The 20,755-nt window shown below is 33.0% G+C and overlaps 8 protein-coding genes across 8 annotated transcripts; 2 read left to right on the forward strand and 6 right to left on the reverse strand.

Annotated features, from left to right (window-relative positions):
- Position 1: 1 nt before the first annotated feature.
- Positions 2–2,571, reverse strand: BX664DRAFT_332897 (dihydroxy-acid dehydratase). The gene is made up of 11 exons (XM_051545417.1): positions 2,495–2,571; positions 2,327–2,433; positions 2,188–2,235; positions 2,115–2,116; positions 1,978–2,065; positions 1,562–1,918; positions 910–1,466; positions 688–838; positions 598–618; positions 506–508; positions 2–418 (listed from the first exon to the last, which is right to left on the reverse strand). Exons 1-11 carry the CDS (start codon positions 2,518–2,520, stop codon positions 90–92), a joined length of 1,689 nt encoding a protein of 562 aa, XP_051400231.1. The 5' UTR covers positions 2,521–2,571; the 3' UTR covers positions 2–89.
- Positions 2,572–2,908: 337 nt separating this feature from the next.
- BX664DRAFT_332901 (homogentisate 1,2-dioxygenase) lies at positions 2,909–4,826 on the reverse strand. Its single transcript, XM_051545418.1, has 5 exons — positions 4,594–4,826; positions 4,187–4,482; positions 3,707–4,116; positions 3,462–3,566; positions 2,909–3,386 (listed from the first exon to the last, which is right to left on the reverse strand). The coding sequence occupies exons 1-5, from the start codon at positions 4,767–4,769 to the stop codon at positions 3,057–3,059; spliced, it is 1,317 nt and encodes a 438-aa protein (XP_051400232.1). The 5' UTR covers positions 4,770–4,826; the 3' UTR covers positions 2,909–3,056.
- Positions 4,827–5,521: 695 nt separating this feature from the next.
- BX664DRAFT_314602 (uncharacterized protein) lies at positions 5,522–8,111 on the forward strand (the record flags this gene model as incomplete). The annotated part of the gene is made up of 8 exons (XM_051542664.1): positions 5,522–5,676; positions 5,731–5,832; positions 5,898–6,634; positions 6,709–6,906; positions 7,156–7,313; positions 7,377–7,445; positions 7,552–7,815; positions 7,878–8,111. 8 exons carry the CDS (start codon positions 5,522–5,524, stop codon positions 8,109–8,111), a joined length of 1,917 nt encoding a protein of 638 aa, XP_051400233.1.
- Positions 8,112–8,449: 338 nt separating this feature from the next.
- BX664DRAFT_332906 (acetyl-coenzyme A synthetase) lies at positions 8,450–11,109 on the reverse strand. Its single transcript, XM_051545419.1, has 7 exons — positions 10,913–11,109; positions 10,702–10,851; positions 10,096–10,635; positions 9,928–10,027; positions 9,231–9,866; positions 8,770–9,099; positions 8,450–8,689 (listed from the first exon to the last, which is right to left on the reverse strand). Exons 1-7 carry the CDS (start codon positions 11,057–11,059, stop codon positions 8,625–8,627), a joined length of 1,968 nt encoding a protein of 655 aa, XP_051400234.1. The 5' UTR covers positions 11,060–11,109; the 3' UTR covers positions 8,450–8,624.
- Positions 11,110–11,536: 427 nt separating this feature from the next.
- On the reverse strand, positions 11,537–14,347 carry BX664DRAFT_297064 (WD40-repeat-containing domain protein). The gene is made up of 11 exons (XM_051542228.1): positions 14,061–14,347; positions 13,902–13,983; positions 13,802–13,844; positions 13,634–13,715; positions 13,361–13,558; positions 13,140–13,260; positions 12,900–13,064; positions 12,710–12,821; positions 12,158–12,619; positions 11,947–12,079; positions 11,537–11,881 (listed from the first exon to the last, which is right to left on the reverse strand). The coding sequence occupies exons 1-11, from the start codon at positions 14,203–14,205 to the stop codon at positions 11,787–11,789; spliced, it is 1,638 nt and encodes a 545-aa protein (XP_051400235.1). The 5' UTR covers positions 14,206–14,347; the 3' UTR covers positions 11,537–11,786.
- Positions 14,348–14,670: 323 nt separating this feature from the next.
- On the forward strand, positions 14,671–16,534 carry BX664DRAFT_332911 (S-adenosyl-L-methionine-dependent methyltransferase). The gene is made up of 8 exons (XM_051545420.1): positions 14,671–14,948; positions 15,013–15,064; positions 15,130–15,194; positions 15,365–15,582; positions 15,653–15,709; positions 15,788–15,842; positions 15,948–16,095; positions 16,202–16,534. Exons 1-8 carry the CDS (start codon positions 14,750–14,752, stop codon positions 16,371–16,373), a joined length of 966 nt encoding a protein of 321 aa, XP_051400236.1. The 5' UTR covers positions 14,671–14,749; the 3' UTR covers positions 16,374–16,534.
- Positions 16,535–16,865: 331 nt separating this feature from the next.
- BX664DRAFT_385889 (uncharacterized protein) lies at positions 16,866–18,263 on the reverse strand. Its single transcript, XM_051549286.1, has 2 exons — positions 17,505–18,263; positions 16,866–17,419 (listed from the first exon to the last, which is right to left on the reverse strand). The coding sequence occupies exons 1-2, from the start codon at positions 18,233–18,235 to the stop codon at positions 16,945–16,947; spliced, it is 1,206 nt and encodes a 401-aa protein (XP_051400237.1). The 5' UTR covers positions 18,236–18,263; the 3' UTR covers positions 16,866–16,944.
- Positions 18,264–18,345: 82 nt separating this feature from the next.
- BX664DRAFT_280307 (uncharacterized protein) lies at positions 18,346–19,639 on the reverse strand. The gene is made up of 4 exons (XM_051541478.1): positions 19,302–19,639; positions 18,909–19,251; positions 18,730–18,830; positions 18,346–18,677 (listed from the first exon to the last, which is right to left on the reverse strand). Exons 1-4 carry the CDS (start codon positions 19,620–19,622, stop codon positions 18,480–18,482), a joined length of 963 nt encoding a protein of 320 aa, XP_051400238.1. The 5' UTR covers positions 19,623–19,639; the 3' UTR covers positions 18,346–18,479.
- Positions 19,640–20,755: the final 1,116 nt, after the last annotated feature.

Below are 20,755 nucleotides of genomic sequence, written 5' to 3' on the forward strand. Positions count from 1 at the left end.
GTATGATACATAGATATATTTCTTCTTTTTTTCTTTATTGGAAGAAGAAAAAAAAGACTATCTCTAAAATACTACAACTAAAAATCCAATTAATCAGTAATGGCCCCTTGACTAGCACTCTTGACATTGTTGACATATTTCTTCAAAACACCTTTGACATATTGATGAGGTTTAGGTTTCCATACTGCTTTGCGTCGAGCCATTTCTTCATCCGAGACATCCACTGTCAATTGGCGTGTTGTTGCATCAATCCTAACAATGTCATCGTCTTGTACCAAAGCAATCGGTCCACCTATAAATGCTTCAGGACATACATGTCCGATGATAAACCCATGAGAAGCACCTGAAAATCGACCATCAGTAAGAAGTGCAACATCCTTCCCTAATCCTGCACCAATGATCGCTGCCGTAGGTTTCACTATAATTGTTGACAAGTTTCAAAGCATTATTGTTAGTTTTGTAATAAAAAAAAATTAGAATGTCTTCACAAGTTATAATCACTTACGCACTAAGTCAAAAAAAAAAAAAAAAGAATAAACAAAATGAGTAAACTTGACAGTTTAAATTGATATATATAAAAAAAAAGAATCTACTTACTTTCAGGCATACCAGGTCCACCTAGTTGAATAAAACAGAGAATGAGATATATATATATATATATGTATAGATCAAAGTATTTCATATTACCTTTTGGTCCTTGATAGCGAATGATAACAACAGATCCTTTAGGTACCTTCTTTTCTTCCAAAGCATTGAATAGTTCTTCTTCATTGTCAAATACCCTAGCAGCACCAACAAAGGATTCACCTTCCTTGCCAGTAATCTTGGCCACAGCACCCTTTTTTAATATAATCAATAAACATAATTAAGTCATCGATACCTTTCTTTTTTTTTTTTTTTTTTTTTTACCTCAGGAGCCAAATTACCCTTCAAAATGGTCAAATGTCCAGTTGATTTGATAGGATTTGATAAAGGACGAATGACATCTTGACCATCAACAAATCCATCCACATCAGCCAAGTTTTCAGCTAAAGTCTTTCCTGTCACAGTCATACAGCTACCATCCAATAATCCTTGTTCCAACAAGTATTTCATCAAAGCAGGCACACCACCTACGCGATGCAAATCTTCCATTACATAAGGTCCACTGGGTCGCATATTTGCCAAAAGAGGAGTTGTTAATGAGATTTCTTGCATATCATCCAAAGTGAAATCCACATCCGCTGCATGAGCAGCAGCCAGTAAATGAAGCACAGCATTAGTTGATCCTCCAAGTGTCACTACAACACGGAAAGCATTCTTGAAAGCAGCTTTTGTCATAATGTCCCTAGGTTTGATGTCTTTTTCCAATAAGTTTCGAATGGCAGCACCAGCTCGGAGACATTCTTTCATCTTGTCAGGATCTTCAGCAGGAATACATGAACTATAAGGTAATGATAATCCCATGGCTTCAATAGCACTAGACACTAATAACACAAAAAAAAAAATAATAATAATAATAAAAATAAAAATAAATAATTGTTTCATTGTGTAATTTCAATTTTTTTGTTTCAAACTTTACTTGTATTTGCAGTAAACATGCCACCACAAGCGCCAGCACCTGGACATGCATTTCTAATAATATCACGTCTTTCTTCATCAGATATTTTTCCAGAGATAAATTCCCCATTACATTCAAAAGCATTTGCGATATCGATTTCACGTCCAGCACAGCTACCAATAGTTGCATGACCTTTCTTCATAGTACCACCATAAATAATCAAAGAAGGTCGATTTAATCTTGCAATAGCCATCATTACACCAGGCATATTCTTGTCACATCCAGGAATTGATATATTGGCATCATACCAAAATGCACTCATCACAGTTTCAATAGAATCAGCAATGATATCTCGACTAGGTAAAGAAAAGGACATACCTATATATAATAATAAATAAATAAATGAATAATAAAAATAAATAATTTTTTTTTCTTACCAGCAGTTCCCATAGGAATAGCATCAGAAACACCAATAGTATTAAATTGATAACCTACTAGACCTGCTTTCCAAACACCTTCCTTAACCTTTTTGCAAAATCATTGATATGAAGATTACAAGGATTTCCATCATAACCACTATTTATTAAAATAATGTTAATATATATATATATATATATGATTGAATTTCACTTACAAGCTTGTAATACCAACTTGTGCCTTTGAGAAATCTTCATCCTTGAGTCCAGTCGCGTATACTATATATATAATTCAAAACGAGTCAGTGAATACTACCTCTTTTTTTTAAAAAAAAAAAAAAACAAAAAAAAAAAGACTTCTCCTATTTACATTGAGCCTGACCACCACCTGCAGTAAGTGATTGAGTCACTTTTGAACTGTATTTGTTTAATACATTATTATTGGTAGCCCCACGATCCCGAGGAGTAAGCTTATGACTAAAGAAAGAAAAAGAGACGTTAAATAAACAGTGAAAAGTATTCCAATATAAAAACTTACATATGAATTTCAGGTGAGGATGTCATTTGAAATGTTCAAAATAAAAAAAAAAAATAATGTATATAGAAAAAAAAAAAAAGAAAGAAAGAAAGAGAACAAAACAAAAAAATAAAAATAAAAAAATAATAAAAAAAGATTCAAGGTATGTGGTGTTCAAAAAGAGGTAATACAAAGATTTCTGTAACTTGGGAACGATGGGATCTTCGGAGATGATAAAAAAAAGCATTGGGAAAAATCCAAGATCCATCATTGGATGTCTTGCAGGAACTTTGTCATATATATTTACCCAATAAGCGTGCATTCATGAAAGAAAATACTCATCATCTTGACGGGTACTCGGAGAAAAGGAAGAATAAAAGACGTATAAGTTACAAAAAAAAAAAAAGGAGAAAAAAAAACAACTTTGTATTAATCTTAAAAATCAATAGATAAATATAAAGATTTATATTTATAAAAAGAGAACCTTTTTATATAATAGAATTTGTAATACAAAAAAAAAAAATAAAAATAAAAGAAGACTATACAAGAATATAAAATACATAACTAACTAATAACTACTCAACTAATCCTTTTGGAATTTGTTTTCCAAGTTCGTCCAAGCTTTGTAATAATCTTCTTGAACTTTACCACAAGTTTTCAAACCCCATTTTGTAGTAGACAACATCAAACTGGTTTCAAACATAAAGGCTTGTGTATTATCAGCAACACGAACAGGTGATAATTCAGCTTCAGATGCCATATTGAAGACATTGGCATCAGGTCCATGAGGAGTCATTGCACTATGTAAGGAACCACCTCCCGGAAGGAATCCTCCAGTTTTACCTTCATAATCACCAAGAATCAAACCCATAAATTCAGACATACAATTACGATGGAAGTAAGGTGGTCGGAACTAGAAATACATGGAATTAAGGTTTAAGATTATTGCATAGTCCCCTTTCCTTTTTTTTTTTTTTTTTTTTCTTACAGTATGTTCCGCAACAGCCCATCTTGGAGGGAAGATAACAAAGTCAGCAATGGCTACACCAGGTGTTGTAGATTTTGCAGTCAAAACTGTAAAGATAGAAGGATCCTAAAAAAAAAAAAAAAAAAAAAAAAAAAAAAAAAAAGGAAAAAAAGGAAAAAGATGAGTCCATTGATATTCCGAGAGTTTGCATATCCGACTCATTAAACAAAGGTTTTTCCGTGATTTCACTATGTTTTTGAACTTACGATATGATCATAAGATACTGAATTGATAACACAAAATTTGGCCAAATCATACTTATAAGGAGCATAATTTCCATGCCATGCGACGACATCAAAGGGACAATGTTGTTGAGAGGCTTCAAACATTTTTCCATTGAATTTGGTAACGATTTTCCATGTAACATTATCTTCTTCTTGATAAGCAGCCATTGGAGTCAAAAAATCGCGAGGATTAGCCAAACCATTTGCACCAATAGGACCAAGATCAGGTAATTCAAAATGTTCACCAAAGACTTCTAAAATATATCCGCGTACTGGTCCATCAGGTAAAGCAATAGAGAATCGAACACCACGTTGAATCACACAAATTTCATTAGGACGTACCATCATTTTCCCAAATTCTGTAGTAATATCTAAAGCATTCTTTTGAGGCACTAATAAAAAGGAATAAAAATTGAGTTCCTATTATATTACTCTTTTTTTTTTATTTATTTATTCTCTTACCAATCAAAAAGTCACCATCAGAATTATAAAAAGCAGTTTTATTCATATTAGTATTGGCAGTATAAATATGAATAGCTAAACCAGATCGACAAGAAGGTTCACCAGCACCAGCAAGTGTTTTCAAACCTTGAACAAAATCCACTTTTTCAGTATCTTCAGGTAAATCAAAGGGACTCCATCGCAATTGAGAAGGAGTAACAATACATTGTTCACCACTGAAATGACTAACAAGTAAATCTTGAGTTGAAGGTTCATAAGGAGTATGAACAACAGAAGGTCGAATACGATAGAGCCAGCTAATTCAGTGGATACAAAAAAAAAAAAAAAAACAAGTTTTCAAGTAGGTTATTATCAATATCAGTGGAATAAAAATAAAAATAAAAGTCTATTTTTTTTTTTTTTTTTACCTTCGTTGATTGTGAGATCGAGGAACAGTGAAAGCAGTACCAGAAAGTTGTTCAGCATAGAGATTGTAAGGACACTTTTGAGGAGTATTTTGACCTTTGGGTAAAGCATCCTTCAAAGCTTCTGAGGTAAAGTGATTACCAAAGCCTTCAAAATAGGTATATGGGTCAGTAGACATTGTTTAATAGAAAAGTGAGATAAATAGAATGAATGTATTATGAAACAAAAAAAAAAAAAAAAAAAAGAGGAGAAAAAAGAAAGCATTTTTTTTTTGATTTTTATATATAAGGGCGTCGCTAATTCAATTGTTACAATGATAAATGGAGTGGAATGGTCATTCCATCGTGGGAAAACAAGGAAAATCTGTTTGACTTCACCGGAAGTGAAATAAAAAAAAAAAAGAAAGAAAGAAATAAGTATAAAAAGAAAGAAATGAGGAATTGATCATATGGAAATTAATAATGAAGTGTTTATGTAAATAAGATTATTTTCAAAAGGAAGGAAGAAGGATTGATCGAATTAAAGAAGTTCTAAATCAAACAAAGTTCCAACCTAATCCGATCTTTCCGGGGTCCATTTGAATCTGATATGATCTACACTTTATGATAGAATATACGAAGAAGAAGAAAAATTTGAAAAGCTGAGATTAAAATATCCATCAGTGTGTGTGTGTGTGTGTGTCTGTTTTCTTTTCAAGCAAAGCTTTTTTTTTTTTCGTTCCCTTTTTTTTTATTTTTTTCTGTGTATAGCATATATATATATATATATATCTTTCTTTTCTTTTGTTACGTTCTTATTGGAACAAACACTTTTATCTACTTTTAGAATATATCCTTCATTCTTTCCTTTCTTTTTATTACCATAGACTTTATTATTATTGATCAAAAGGAAAAAAAAAAACCTTCCATTTCCTTCAACTTTTGATTCCACATGGATAAACCTTCTCAAACTCACCTTTATGCTGGCTTACTCGTATACCGCTCACAAAGAAATATTGAATTTTTATTATTAAACGATTCTTTTACAAATAAGAAACATTGGTTTTGTCCTAAAGGTTTAATAATTGGTCAAGAAGACGAACAAAGGTAGAATATATATATATATTCAATGTCATAACTAAATACTTGACTTTCTTTTAGATGTGCTTTACGCGAAACATTTGAAACTACTGGACTTGGACCAAAACAATTACGTATTGAAGAAGGATTCAAAATTGAACTTAAATATCTCTCAGGAACTAGGTAATTCATTCATATTTCTTATTTGTCAAATAATATTTAATGTTTTTTTTTTATATAACATATAGACCCAAAAAGGTGATATATTATCTTGCTCAACTTATCGATCATCACGCTCGTTTACTTCCCAATGCTGAAGGTGTTCATTTACAATGGTGTAATCAACAACTTGCTTCGGAAAAAGCTATTTTCAAAAGTATGCAGGACGTATTCAAATACGCTCAAAGTTTTATTGAAACCAAAAAGGTGAACAACAAATATCAACAATACAATAATACTCATGGAGGGAAAAGATCTTCAATTCAACAACAACAACAACGAAGACCTTTACCTGTTACTGCTTCTAATAATACTCCATTACGTCAACAACAAATAAAAGCAATAGACCGTCCTTCATCGGCTCCTGTTTATGGTTCCTCACCTTCACCTCCGCCACCAACATCTTCTTTTAAACATTCAACTGCCGACGATACAGATCACTTCAGTAATAACTCAAATCCTTTATTCAAAACAAGACTTTGTGAACGTTTTGAAACCGAAGGTAGCTGTTCCTATGGAAATAAATGTACTTTTGCTCATGGTATCAAGGAACTTCGTGAACGTCAAATCAGTGATACTTCATCTCCTCAAATAACCTCAACTAGTCCTACTTCCTCTCCTAAAGTAACTCTCCAAACTGACAACAATCGAAAAGAGAATGGTACACATCTCAAAGATTTATCTGAAAATCCCTTATACAAAACGAAATTATGTGAACGTTATATGAAGGATCAATTCTGTCAATATGGACCAAAATGTCATTTCGGTAAGAAGAATAAAAAAAGAAAATATACATTAAAACGAAGGTTATGTTTATTTATTTATATATTTATATTTTAGCTCATGGCCGTGCTGAATTGAAGGATAGACCAAATCATCATCAACATCATCAACACTCTTCTTCCTCTGATGACGAAGTACTTATTCCGCGTCCCATCAGTCATCGTCATCCGGAATCTCATAATAACTTGCAACCATCATCACCATCACCATCAGTAGGAATGCCAGATAATCAAAATCACAGAGAACACCGTAATAGTACAAATGACCAAAGACATTATGAAAATCGGAACTGGAGATCATCATCCATTTCTCATGCCACAACTAATGGAACTACAACAACAACAGGAGTAGCGGCAGAACGTTCCCCTTCTCCTTCTTCTGCATTATCACGTTTGAATTTTGATGAAAAACCTCACTCATCACACCAACATCTTCTATCTCATCAACAAGAGCAACAACAAGAGCAACATCAATATCATCAACAACAGCATCATACTCAACAAGTACAATTATCGGTATGCCAACAACGTCCATCATCATCATCATCCCATCAACGGAAACAGAACCAAACTGACCATCCTTTGTTGGATAATAATGCTACCTCTGTAAAGAACCGTGCAACTATATTGGAGCCTGATCAACTACTAAACGGTGATATTATGGTAATTTGTGATCTATTATAATCTTCAATGATGTCTTACCCTATTTATATTCTTTATTTGTAGCAAACGGATAAATCTTGGATGAAAGTGGTACATCTAACCAGAGAAGAACAAGCCAAATTAGCAATGCAAGTGAAAAAAAAAGAGAGAGACAATATATATATATATATATATATATATCATTCTTATGGAAACTAATCATCATCATCATCCTCTTTATAGGCCACCTGTGACCAAGACGCCATCACCCAAACCCAGTAAATTAGCACAAGAAGAAGCCCTGATCAACGAACTTACCTTGTTTTTCCAATCACCTGAATCTGATAACACAACTAGTCATGAAAACCTTGCCAAAGATGTGAAACATGTGACCAAGGTGGAAATGCGTAATGATTTGACGAAATCTCAACTATTTTATATCTTACTGGCCAGTCTTTTACATAACTCGGTGGAATGTCCTGTGGGTACCATTTTACATTCAAGAGAACGACTTTTCAAAACAGTAAGAGAAATAGAAGAAAATAAATTTATCCTCATATTTTTTTTATTTTATTTTTTTTTTAGTTTGTCAAGACTCTATCAGATCAAACCCTTTTACTCAAGGCATGGGATAAATGTGTTCAACGATACCCAACACTTTTATCCAAAAGTGTACTAGTTTTATCTCAATGGTATGAATGTGACCTTTTAGATGAAGAGGCTTGTTATACGTGGCATGATGGTTTACTAGATGGTGACATGAAAAGAAAAACTGCCAAGTTTATTGACTGGTTGAAGACCGCGGATGAAGAAGACTGAACATTTTTTTTAACTTGATCACAATAGCAAAGTTTATCTCTTCCTTTTTTTTTTTTTTTTACCTTCCTTTTTGATTTTCTTTCATCGCCACCAGCATGAAAAATAAAAAGAAGTTTTTACCTTTCTTTGATTCACTTTTTCCTTGATTCATAGATATATATATATATGTGTGTGTGTGTGTGTGGGAAGGCAAGAGTGTTTTTAAAGTATCATCATGATGAAGGATGATGCTATCACACGTGATGATGCACCATCATGCAAGTTGAAACGATGGAGTGATTCGTTCATTTAAATTAAATAGAAGTGATTCATGTGAGAACAGTGAATAGTACCGAAAAAAAAAGCTTCAATTTTATGGTGACGATGATACCATCGGTAAACATTTAAATAAAAAGAAAAAGTGTTGATAAAGGGGTTCTGAGATGGATTAAAAAAAACATTGCGCCACACTTTGTTGTTTTAAATACATAAATATGTTTATTGAGTGTTTGAACTAGACTAAATGTAAACATTTCATTGACCATGAACCTTTGTAATCAATAATGGAACCACACTTGGATCAGCCAATGTTGAGACATCTTTTTTTTTAAAAAAAAAATCAATCAGTTCCAATCAAACATCAAAAAAATTAAACATCCTTTTTTTTTTCTTCGCTTACCTCCTAATTGATTTTGTTCATTGTTGACAATCTTTCGTAAAATGCGACGCATGATTTTACCTGATCGAGTTTTAGGTAAATCACCAACGACATAAATCCGTTTGGGAGTAGCAAAGGGACCAATGACCTTGCGCACTTGTAAAGACAATTCCTTTTCAAGACCGGCATCATCTTCAATGTTGGGTTTTAAAGTACAATAAGCATGGATACATTGACCAGTCAAATCGTCTTGACCACCAACAACAGCAGCTTCAGCAACAGCAGGATGAATAATCAAAGCAGATTCAATTTCGGCAGTTGATAAACGATGACCTGATACATTGATAACATCTAATCATTTTTTTTTTAAAAAAAAATGGTGATGATGAATATAAATAGTTGTAGTTTTATATTCTGATCATATCATGATTTTTTTTTTATTTTTTTTTTAGGTATATCCTTTATTTCACATTTTTACTTACCATCAACACGACCACGAATCCAAATATAACCATCCTTGTCGCGAGTAGCACCATCACCAGTGAAGTAAAAGCCTTTATATGGATTCAAATAAGTATCCAAGTATCGATTGTGATTGTTATAAACAGTACGAGCCATAGAGGGCCAAGGTTGAGAGATAGCCAAGACACCAGTAACATCATTTCCTTTCAAGACAGCACCAGTTTGAGGATCCAGAATTTCAGGCTTGATACCAAAGAAAGGGAAAGTTGCTGAACCAGGTTTAGTAGCCACTGCACCAGGAAGAGGGCTAACCACAATGGAACCTGTTTCTGTTTGCCAATAAGTATCGACCACAGCACATTGATTCTTGCCCACCTTGTCATTATACCAATGCCAGGCTTCAGGATTGATAGGTTCACCAACTGAGCCAATCACACGTAAACTAGAAAGATCATAACCTTCCAACCATTGATCACCCAATCGACGTAAAGCACGAATGGCTGTAGGAGCAGTATAGAATTGAGTCACCTTATGAGTTTGAATCAAGTCCCAGAAACGAGAAGGATTAGGGTAAGTTGGAGTAGATTCAAAAACAACGGTTGTAGCACCATTCAACAAAGGACCATATAAGAGATAAGTATGTCCAGTAATCCATCCTAAAGTAAAATTATTAGTACGCTTTTTTTTTTTAATTGTAATGTTGATGATATGTTTTACCAATATCAGCCATACAAGCATGAACATCATTTTCGTGATAATCAAAAATATATTTGACGGTAGCAGCAGCGCCCAATAAATAACCACCGGTGGTATGCATCTAATAAATAAAATAAAATAAATAAATAAATAAAAAATAAATAAATAAATATTAATCCATTTCATTACCACGCCCTTGGGAGTACCAGTAGAACCAGAAGTATATAACAAAAACAGAGGATCTTCAGCATTCACATTAGTAGGAGCACAATAAGGACGAGCCTTTTCAATTTCATCATGCCACCACAGATCACGACCTTCAGTCCATGGGACTTCAGAACCAGTACGACGAAGGACTAAGACATGTTCAACGGTAGGAGCTTGTTTCAGAGCTTCATCAACAATGCGCTTGGTAGCGATATTTTTCCCACCACGACGACCTTCATCAGCAGTGAGCACAACACGTGCACCACAGTCTTGGATACGGTCACGTAACGAATCAGAAGAGAAACCAGCAAAGACAACAGAATGGACAGCTCCCAAACGCGCACAGGCAAGCATAGCAAACACGGCTTCAGGTACCATAGGCATATAAATAGCAATGTTGTCACCTTTACGTACATCTAATGATGTCAATACATTAGCCAAACGACTTACTTCTTGAAGTAACTCTCGATAAGTAATTTTGCGGACATTTCCCAATTCATCGCCTTCGTGAATAATGGCAACCTAAATAGATAAAGAATATATAAGCTATAGTTTTTATCATATATATATATATATATATATATTTACCTTATCAGGTTGAGTAAAAGCATGACGATCCACACAATTGTAACATGCATTGAGTTCACCTTCTAAGAACCAACCAATATCCCCTTCAGTAAAAGAACCATTCAATACAGTTTCAAATGGTTTAGACCACGTCAATGTTTCACGAGCAAGCTATTTGATAAAAAAAAGATAAGAATGAGCTCAAGAAGGAAGTCATTTTCAAACGCTTTACATTTCCAAAGAATGTTTGAGGGTCTTTCACACTTTGTTCCCATAAATCTTGGTATTGTTCAAAACTTGTTACATAAGGAGTAGGTTTATTAGTCAATAAACGTTCAGGTACAGGAAAAATAGGATCTTCTTGACCGTCAGCAGTCATATTTTATCTTTAAAAAAAAAGTGAAAAAAGGTGGGAAAGAAAAAAAAAAAGAAGAGAGGGAAAAAAAAAGATGTCTTTATGTGAAATCATGTGGGTGAAAAAGAAAAAAAGAAACAAGGCGTAAATTTTGATTTGGCGATCGATTGGGCGGCAGTTACCAAATCAGGCGAACAGTTGCACACATGCAATCTTATTTGCTCTATTGGCTTGTTTTTACCAATAAGGATATGATCATCTTCAATTTGCTTCATCATCATTAAAAAAAAAAAAAAGAATTACAAGTCAAATGAAAACATGAAGGGAATAACAATAGCTTATCTAATACATTCAATTAGAATGAATCTATCACATTCATGGATCAAAGTTCTTATTTTAGGTTTCTCCGAGTACACAACAACAAAAAAGCTCAAAAGAAAAAAAGAAACTTTCTTTTGAGCTTACTTAAGATCATCTTATCAACAAGAATCTATATAAGGATTGGTTGCACAAGTTTTTATTCATTTATTCAAACAAGAAAAAAAGAAAAAGAAATCAAGAAAAAAAAAAAAAGAAAGAGAGAGAGAAAAATGGAGAAGTGGAGAGAGTGGTAGAAAGATTGAGGAATACAGGACTAAAATAAGACATGGATGAAAAGGGGAAAAAAAAAATAAAGATACTATGAGATATTTGATGAAAAAGTAAAATAAAAAAAGACAGACACTATCGTAAAAGAGGGTCCAATATTGGCTTATAACGGTTCATAACTCCAAATCCTAGCACGGTTGTCACCTGATCCAGTAGCAAAGAGGGGTTTTCTTCCAGGACTTGTTGCCACAGAGATCACTAAAGAATTCGGTTTCAAATTTATTAGTTATCGATAAAAAAAAAATTCACCTTTAACTACTTACCAGAATTTTTGTGTCCTTGTAACATGAATTCAGTTTGTCCAGTGCGAGGATCCCAAAATTGAACACCACGATCTTTAGAACCAGAGACAATCCATTTTCCATCAGGAGTAGTGGCCACAGATAATACAAAGTCCTAAGATAATAATAAGTTGCCTCAATATTTTTTTTTCTCATCCAATTGGATCGAAAAAATAAAAAAAAATAAACTTACCTTGTGACCAGTGAAAACTTGTTTACTTGCAGTCTTACCACCATGTGGACTGACACCTAATGACCACAAACGTAGAGTCTTGTCCAAACTACCACTGACCAAAGTTTTACCATCAGGCATGAAAGCCACAGAGTAGACACTATCCTTGTGGCCTTCCAAACGTTCCAAAGGTTTACCAGTATGAGCATCCCATACGCGTACCACCTTATCCAAACTACCAGCTGCCACCAAACCACCATCAGGGGAAATAGCCACACTTGTTACACCAGGGTCTTTCTGATCAGGATCTTTGATATGAAGTACATGTATACAGTATCCTTCATTCCAATCCCATATCCGAGCTGTACGATCACCTGAACCTGATACAAGGATTCTACCATCTCGACTGAATTCCAAAGAATAAATGTCTTGTTCATGTCCTTTCAATACATGTCGAATACGTTTCTTAGTAATATCCCAGATCTAATATATAGATATATAGTTATAAAAAAGACAGTGAATAATAATAATAATAAGAAGAAAATCAATGTAGATCCTTTTTTTTTTTTTTACCCTGATTTGTTTGTCTTCCGCACCAGTAGCCAAATATTTGCCATCGGGACTAAAACTGACGGATCGAATATACAAATCACCATCTCTTCCTGCAGTTTCATCTTGAAGAACACTATAATATTAATAATATTAAATAACATATTAGTTGTTTTTTTTATTTTTATTTATTTTTTTTTTGATCATTGCTTACGCGATACGAGCAGATGTTTGAGTATCGTAAATATAGGTAGCTTGGTTACATCCAGCAGCAAGATATCTTCCATCCGAGCTGAATTTGACACAGCAGACAACACTACCATGATCGAAAGTATGTACCAAATCCACTTTCAAATAGCGTTGAGCCTTGGGATTAAACCTTAAGAATAAAAGGGAAAAAGAAAAGTTAGATCATGTTTTCATATATTTATGCGAATGAGATCATAAAACTTACAAAGCAAACCAATCTGGACCTTCCACTTTCATATTGGCAGGGAAACTATCAGGATCCATATCACTCAATCCACCGGGAGTTGTTGTCGTTGGTGATGGTTTTACACTTGTAGGTCGTGTCACTAAGTAATATATCACATTAAAAAAAAATAGGTCAGTGATCCTATCATTCATCCTGTTCCCCATCCCCTTCAATTTTATCTATGATCTTTTTTATTTTACTTTGCTGTTGTTGCTGTTGCTGTTGTTGTTGCTGTTGTTGTTGCTGCTGTTGTTGTTGTTGTTGTGAAGGTGGAGGTGTGTTTGTTGGTAAAGGAGATCCTCCATTCATATAAGGCGAAGAAGAATGGCCATAATTAGGATGAATAGATGGTTTGGTATCCATCATTGGAGGAGGTAAACCAGGTGGAGGAGCATAACCTATTATATTGGTAAAAGAGAAAAGAAAATTGGTTCTTATTGGCAACAATTCATTATTTGATTTTATTAAATTACCAGATCCATAATTTGACGCTGAGTTGGCTGTAGGTGTTGCTGTAGGAGGTTGAGAAGAAGGTACAGACCCGTGACCATTGATCTGAATTAAAAAAAAAAAAAAAAAAAAAGAAAAGAAACCATCAGTTAACCAATAGATAAATAAATAAATCATCATTAAAACATTACCTGTTCCAGTTGTTGGCGAAGACGAGCAATTTCTTCTTCGTACCTATTAATAATGAAAATAGTAAGTATCAATAAGTTATCATGACAAAATTCAACTTACTGTTTTTTGATGATATGTTGTGTTCGTTCCAGATCAACCAAATTTTGTTTAAATAAACTCATTTCTTGATTTTGGCTATTCACTAATGTATATAAAAAAAAAAAAGAAAGATATGAATAAAACATTTGAATAAATATTCATCTAAAGTAATTTATTTACCTTTATGTTCATATTCATCACGTTGGTTTTTAAAAGTTAAAACCTCTTGAGCAAGCTGATCATATTCATTTTTCACTGTATCTAATAACTCGACGAGTCTATTAGAAGTTGGCGGTACCATAGGTCGATGATTGTAAACAGACATTGGATGAAGAAGAGAAAGTTTTGTATAGATAACACAGAACTGTTTCCTTTTTTTTTTATAGAATAAAGTGTGTTCTGTTAATATAAAGGTGATGAGTTAGAAAGATGAAGAATGATAAATGTTGAAAAGTGAAAAAAAAGTGAAAAAAAAAAAAAAAAAACTGTTGTTGTTTATTTTGTTTGCCGCCAATCTTTTCCACTTCTCTACCGTATTCAACTTCCGATGACACCACTTACGGAAAAGTGGGGACCTGACGATTTGCTGATTTAAGTCCATTGATCTCACTTCACACACACACTTCCCACGTTGTACAAAGAGCAATCAATGAATATGTGCCTCAACAATAAGGTGATTAAAAAAAAAACCTTTGAAAACACGTTGCACGGAGTTTAGAAAAAAGATTTATTTTTTATTTTTTTTTTCTTCAACTCTTTTTTCTGCTTTTCTTTTTCTTTTTCTTTTTTTTTTTTTTCTTTTTATGATTTTTGTCATTAGAAATATCAACAAATAATCCATCAAATAAACAAACAAATAAAACGACAAAATGGGACAACAAGCGTCCAAAAAGGTGTTCAGTAGACGAAAAAAGAAATTACAAGAACAACAACAAAATCAATCTAGTATACCCTCACCAGCCGTCACTTCTATATCATCCAATAAAGCATCCATGTTTAGATATAGAGAAGGAAGACGATATCATGAAGATGAATCTATACCTTATGTTTTACCAAATGATGATGAAGGTAAATCAAATATAAAAAAAAAAAAAGAAAATCAAAATAGTAACCTGATCATTTCTTTAATTAGAATGTGATCGACTTCATCAACAACACTGGTTATTTAGATATTTATTTCAAAGGTAAAAAAAAAAAAATTAATATTCTTTTAATCATAATGATAATGGTTTTTTTCTTTTTTGGATAGTAATTTTGAAGTCCCTCTTCATGATCAGCTGCAAAAAGGAATTACCGTATTAGACGTTGGATGTGGTAAAGAAGAAGATTAAACGCGGGGAGGAAAGGGCCAAGAAATGAAGAATGGTATTCTTAACATTCCTTTTCTGGTGCTAACGGTGAAACTTTTTTTTCAAATCAACTCATCTTGGACTTTTTTTTTTTATTTTAAAATGTACGTTGTGTATTCCGTATGACAAACGTAGGACCAGGAACATGGGTATTCGAAATGGCGGAGGATTATCCTCATACTCAATTTCATGGTATCGACATTGCTCCTGTATTTCCTGAAGGTATCAAACCTCCTAATGTTACGTTTGCTCTTGGTAATGTTGCTGAACGACTTCCATTTCCTGATGATCACTTTGATTATATTCATCAACGTATACTTATATTTGGCTTAACTCGACCACAATGGGATCTGGTAATAAAATATAATAATAATAAAAAAAAAAAAGAGAACTATTTTTATTTCTGATCTAATGTTACTCTAGGCTATTCAAGAATCACTTCGTGTTTTGAAACCTGGTGGTTGGCTCGAATTTATCGAGGTAATATAAAGATTGAATGAATGGAACGAATGAATAATAAATATATTATTTTTATTTTATTTTATTTTATTTTTTTAGGTGGATCAAAGAGCTCAAAACTTAGGACCATTATTAAAAGTGATTACTGATGCAAGTATGTATTAATGTTTCAGAAAGTTGATAGATATACTGACACAAACCTATTACCTTTTTTTTTTTTTTTATTTTATTGTGTTACTTCCCAACTGTTTTTTCTTAGTGGAACATATGCTAGAATCAAGAAACATGGTACCTGACATTAGTGAACAATTAGAAGATTATTTCGATAAACATAAATTGGACAATATCCATGTTACCGTTAAAGACTTTCCAATGCGACATAGTGGTAAATTAGGAGACCTATTTTGGTAAGTATAGAAAACATGGAAACCAATTGAAGATGAATGCAAGTCCTTAGAATCCCGCTCTTTTTTTTTTTTTTTTTTTTTATTTATTTATTTATTTAATTCTTAGGGATGACTTCCAACAAGTATCTCGGGCTGTCAAACCAATTGTTTCTCAAAGTCATCCAGAATGGGTATCACCTGAACGTTATAAGGATTATTTGGATAAATGTGCAGATGAATGTGCTTCATATCAAACTACATTGGTGGCTCGCTCTGTTTGGGGTCAAAAACCTTTTTAGTGCAACATTAGAATAGATCTTTCCTTTTTTCTTATTATTAGTCTTATTATTCTTATTATTATTATTGATGTATTACTTTATTCCTTCCTTTTTGTTATTCTTTCCCGTTTTTATGAAACAAATCATTCTTTAATAAATAATTGTATGCATTTTACACTTTATTCAATTGAACTTTTTCTTTCATATATATAAATATATATATGTTGATTGACCTTGAATGGAATAAGATCAATAGACATTGACAGATCTATTTCCTTTTTAGTTTACCATTGAACACAACATTTTTTTTTTCATTATTTTCCTTCTTAATCACTATCACCGGATCTTTTTGCTCTTGACTGGCAATCATATTATCATGAAAATCCTTTCATCCATCCATTTCTCAATATATTCATTTTATAACAAAAGAATAAATAAAAGAAGTTTTCTTTATTTCAATAAATAATAAATAATAAATAATAATAATACAAAAAAAAAAAAAACTAATACAAGATATACAAGAAAAAAAAATACAAACAAAAATCTAAACTATGAAGAATGGAAGAGACATAGTAAGACAGGGATCAATTAATCATTGCAAAGTCAATTCATGTTCATAATATTGAGGCGTATATTCGGGCAAATCTAAATCCACGGCAACAGCATCATCACCGCCAGTGGGTAAAACGACATTGTTCATCATGGTAGTAGTAGAAGACGTAGAAGATATAGGAGTATTGTTGGCATTTGTAGTTATTGGTGTAGAAGATGTTGGTGAGATATTTGTCGGACAAGAGCCGTCCTTTGGGTAATCAGTGATGATGATCGGGAATTCCAAGGTCAATGGTTTTGCATGTGTTGTCTGATCGGCGAAATGAATCACCATGCGTAGACGATGAGTGATTTCCAAAAAAGGATCAAAGTGATGCGTACGTACTTGAGACATCAATGGTGTACGAATGAAATGTGTTTCTGAACTATTGCTGAATGATGGCGGATGATATACAGATACTGGGAATTTGGTGATGATTGGTTTGAGGTTATGAAGACCAGTTTTGGTATTGAATCTAATTTTTTTTTTTTAAAAAAAAAAAAAAAAGTCAATCAGATAATCAATTCATCATCATCGATTAGCATATATATATGTGTTACCTATAGTTCTCCAATTCATGTAAAGATAATTCAATGCGATCCACTTCCACCCTCTCCTTCTCCACGCTCCAACGTAAAGCAAGAACAACTTCACCTGTCTCTATAGCCATTGCCTTGGGAACTTCAGCAGACCATTCAAACCATTCACGTACACCATTGTATTCAATACTTGGAATCAGAGCACTAGCACTTGGTAAATAATGACGACATAAGGTAACGGTACGTTGAATCCTGTATTTCTTGAAGAATGAGCCTGCAGAGAAGATGGCAACAAGATGATATTCTACAAATGCATGGTCGGTTTTGATCGATGGTGGTAAATGATGAGGTAAATGGAGTCCAAATTCAATTGTCTTTTCACCCGAGATAAATATCAGTTCCTTCTCCACTTCACATAACTTGACTGTCGTTTCCAGGCGAGTCATAGCATTGTTACTAACGATGGCCTCTTCACCTAGACCGCTGCCAAATTCCTTGGGTGGAAGTGTACTTGTGGGTACATCCATATGAAGTCCTGCCTTGCCAACAAACTGTAAAGTGATGCGATTCCACTTGATCTTGGGATCATGAAAAGACACATGACCCATCAACTTGGTTCGTATTTGTGACATGGGATTTTCACGACTGGCTGGACCGATAAAGAAGACAGGTGCATCATTGACTTTGACATCTACTGGTGGTAAGTGTTTCTCTTGTTTTCTTGGCGTATCTACTAATCCAAACCTTTTCATATTAAGGCTGTGTGTGTTGTTGTTGTGGAAAAAAAAAAAAGGTGTAACGAGGAAAGAAAAAAAAAGAAAAAAAAATAGAAAAAGGCAATAAAAAAAAATTGACTTTATTATCCTGTCCAATCAACGCTGAGTATTTCACTTTTGACTTTTTCTTAGTATGCTTCATAGTAGCAATATAAAAGAAAAAATGTTCTATGATATTTTATTTATTTGTAAACGTATATAAATTATTGAACGTATATATCTATTCTATTTCTGAGGATGAAGTGTTTTTTATAAAAGGAAACAAGTGACCAAATGGAAAGTGTTGTACTACAGGCACTTTTTTCAAGACTTCAGCAACATACATCTTCGCCATACCAGTGTTCACCTTGTTCCAACTTGCCACGGCTGATATATCAAAAAGCATAGGTGAATGTTCATGAAAAGGTCCACGTTTTACCTATAATAATAAAAACAAATCAATAACATAACAAGAAAGTATATATGTTTACCTGTCCTATATATTGAATACATCGATAATACAGATAATCCTTTGCCATCATTTCCACAATATCAGGTTTGGTGATAGATGAAGGTTTCAACTTTGAATGGCCTAATAATAAAATCATCAACATTCGTCGTAAAAAAAAAAAAAAAAAAAAAAAAAAAAATTATATATTTTTCCATTTACCTATCATTTGAGCACTACCCCACACATAAGGAAGGAATTGATGATCATCTAATCCCCAAACACCATGACTTCCAGCAGGTTCAAGAGACCAAGTTCTTTGCACTTTACGAACTAATTCCAAATATCTAGTAAAAATAGATAATACCACAGCAGGATAATCATCAGATGTCAAATAATCCATCATTGCCAATCCACACAACCAAGCCAAAAAACTAAGTTCATGTCCTGATCCATAATCTATTCGAGTTTCATTTCCAAAGCTACCCATCCAATAAACATTCAATTCTGGTAAAGCGACATGAAGTGACCTTGGAAGTGACCGAGTCATCAGTGTACTTGTTTCCTAATCAATATGAATGATTAATGACGCGTCTCTCTCTCTCTGTTTCTTACCTGTTCTACTTTTTGTAACCATTGTCGAAAAGCTTTGTTACCAAAACGTTGAGGATTATGTAAAGGAGGAAAGTCATTGATCCAGGTATCCAATATATCTAATAGATCCAATATTTGTTGTACTTGTGGGGAAACAGACTGAATGTCAGAAACTTTTTTACCTAGTACGCTTTGATTCAATAGCATGATAAAAGTCAATAAGCGATCGAAAGCAAGTGACTGTGTAAAAGTATCTATATCTTGTTGTTTATAGATACATTTCACGGGAATAACTGAAGTATAAGTAGAAGATAACGAAGGTAAAGTTTCTCTATTTTCCATATTTCATATACAAGTGCGAAAAAAAAAAAACTAAAAAAAAAAAAAAGAGCAAGTGAGAAAAATTCAGCGGATTTCAAGCCCGCCATATATTTCTACGTGCCTTTTTTGGATCATGTACAAAAAAAAAAAAAAGGGAGTCATAGGTCGATTGATGAATGATCATAGATCACACCGATTATGATAGTAACTATGGATTATCATTAGAACATATTTATAAACAACATAAAGAAAGAAAAAAAAAAAAGGTAAGAAAATGTAGGCGAGAAAGGGAATAGGATAAACTTTACCCAAAAAAAAAGAGGATTCGCATTTATTCGGACCGATCGGGAGAGTATGGCGAATGCATGGTTGAGTTCTTTATGCTTCGGTCTCCTCAATTTCGCATCATCATAGGAATCATCATCCTTTATATATTTCAACTGACTAATTCTGTTCCATTTCTTCCTCTTTCTTATTTCTTTATTCTCTTTTTTTATTTAAAACATCATCAATATGCCATTCAATAATACCAATGTATGTCTATCAATGTCATTACTGCATAAGAGATCATTAATATCTTTTGTTTTCGCTTAATAAATTTTTACACATAGATGATATCAAACCACGGATCATCTCGGTGCTCTACTTGCTCCTCCTCTTCATCTTCTAGTTACTCCAGTCCTTTGATCCATTCCTTTTTGCCTATCAATACATCCATGGAACATGTATGGATATTATCTACACCAATTACCAATAATGAAAATGTAAGTTCTTTGAAATGTAAATATATATATATATGCATCCATATGTGTATGTAATATAATTTTTTGAGCGCAGCCAAAATTAGTATCTTTGAAAGCTAAGCTTCTTTTTTTTTTTTTTTTTTAATCTTTCAATAGGCTTTGTTCTCACCGTCATCTGTCTTTGCCTTCCATTGGGAGCAATATAGTTTATTTAGAAAATCAAAAGCAAATCAAGACGATTTATTAGATTTTGATAAAGTTGTAAATAGTCAAGGAAATAAAACTGGTCTAGAAATGTAAATATTGTATCATCACTCCATCCTACAAATCATTATACATATCATCATCCTATAAAAATCATAGTTAAATTCTCATGTTTCATATCCCAAGAGTTTTTTTTTATTATTTTTA

Source organism: Halteromyces radiatus, assembly GCF_025201355.1.
Source record: "Halteromyces radiatus strain CBS 162.75 chromosome Unknown BX664scaffold_4, whole genome shotgun sequence".
NCBI lineage: Eukaryota > Fungi > Mucoromycota > Mucoromycetes > Mucorales > Cunninghamellaceae > Halteromyces > Halteromyces radiatus.

Bases quoted from the DNA above. Each gene is read 5' to 3' on its own strand.
- BX664DRAFT_280307 (XM_051541478.1), bottom strand. From the start codon at position 19,622: ATGGAAAATAGAGAAACTTTACCTTCGTTATCTTCTACTTATACTTCA. The intron at 19,252-19,301 runs GTAAGAAACAGA...CATATTGATTAG, and splicing joins GGTTACAAAAAGTAGAACAG to GAAACAAGTACACTGATGAC. The intron at 18,831-18,908 runs GTAAATGGAAAA...TTTTATTATTAG, and splicing joins GGGTAGTGCTCAAATGATAG to GCCATTCAAAGTTGAAACCT.
- BX664DRAFT_385889 (XM_051549286.1), bottom strand. From the start codon at position 18,235: ATGAAAAGGTTTGGATTAGTAGATACGCCAAGAAAACAAGAGAAACAC. The intron at 17,420-17,504 runs GTAACACATATA...AAAAAAAATTAG, and splicing joins CATGAATTGGAGAACTATAG to ATTCAATACCAAAACTGGTC.
- BX664DRAFT_332911 (XM_051545420.1), top strand. From the start codon at position 14,750: ATGGGACAACAAGCGTCCAAAAAGGTGTTCAGTAGACGAAAAAAGAAA. The intron at 14,949-15,012 runs GTAAATCAAATA...TTCTTTAATTAG, and splicing joins TTTACCAAATGATGATGAAG to AATGTGATCGACTTCATCAA. The intron at 15,065-15,129 runs GTAAAAAAAAAA...TTTTTTGGATAG, and splicing joins TTTAGATATTTATTTCAAAG to TAATTTTGAAGTCCCTCTTC.
- BX664DRAFT_297064 (XM_051542228.1), bottom strand. From the start codon at position 14,205: ATGTCTGTTTACAATCATCGACCTATGGTACCGCCAACTTCTAATAGA. The intron at 12,620-12,709 runs GTAAAAAAAAAA...TCTATATATTAG, and splicing joins CGGAAGACAAACAAATCAGG to ATCTGGGATATTACTAAGAA. The intron at 12,080-12,157 runs GTAAGTTTATTT...TTATTATCTTAG, and splicing joins AAGTTTTCACTGGTCACAAG to GACTTTGTATTATCTGTGGC.
- BX664DRAFT_332906 (XM_051545419.1), bottom strand. From the start codon at position 11,059: ATGACTGCTGACGGTCAAGAAGATCCTATTTTTCCTGTACCTGAACGT. The intron at 10,636-10,701 runs GTAAATATATAT...TTATCTATTTAG, and splicing joins CTTTTACTCAACCTGATAAG to GTTGCCATTATTCACGAAGG. The intron at 8,690-8,769 runs GTAAGCGAAGAA...TTAAAAAAAAAG, and splicing joins TGAACAAAATCAATTAGGAG to ATGTCTCAACATTGGCTGAT.
- BX664DRAFT_332897 (XM_051545417.1), bottom strand. From the start codon at position 2,520: ATGACATCCTCACCTGAAATTCATAT. The intron at 2,236-2,326 runs GTAAATAGGAGA...TTATATATATAG, and splicing joins AGGTGGTGGTCAGGCTCAAT to TATACGCGACTGGACTCAAG. The intron at 1,919-1,977 runs GTAAGAAAAAAA...TATTATATATAG, and splicing joins TATTCCTATGGGAACTGCTG to GTATGTCCTTTTCTTTACCT.
- BX664DRAFT_332901 (XM_051545418.1), bottom strand. From the start codon at position 4,769: ATGTCTACTGACCCATATACCTATTTTGAAGGCTTTGGTAATCACTTT. The intron at 4,483-4,593 runs GTAAAAAAAAAA...CCACTGAATTAG, and splicing joins CGATCTCACAATCAACGAAG to CTGGCTCTATCGTATTCGAC. The intron at 4,117-4,186 runs GTAAGAGAATAA...CCTTTTTATTAG, and splicing joins TGATGGTGACTTTTTGATTG to TGCCTCAAAAGAATGCTTTA.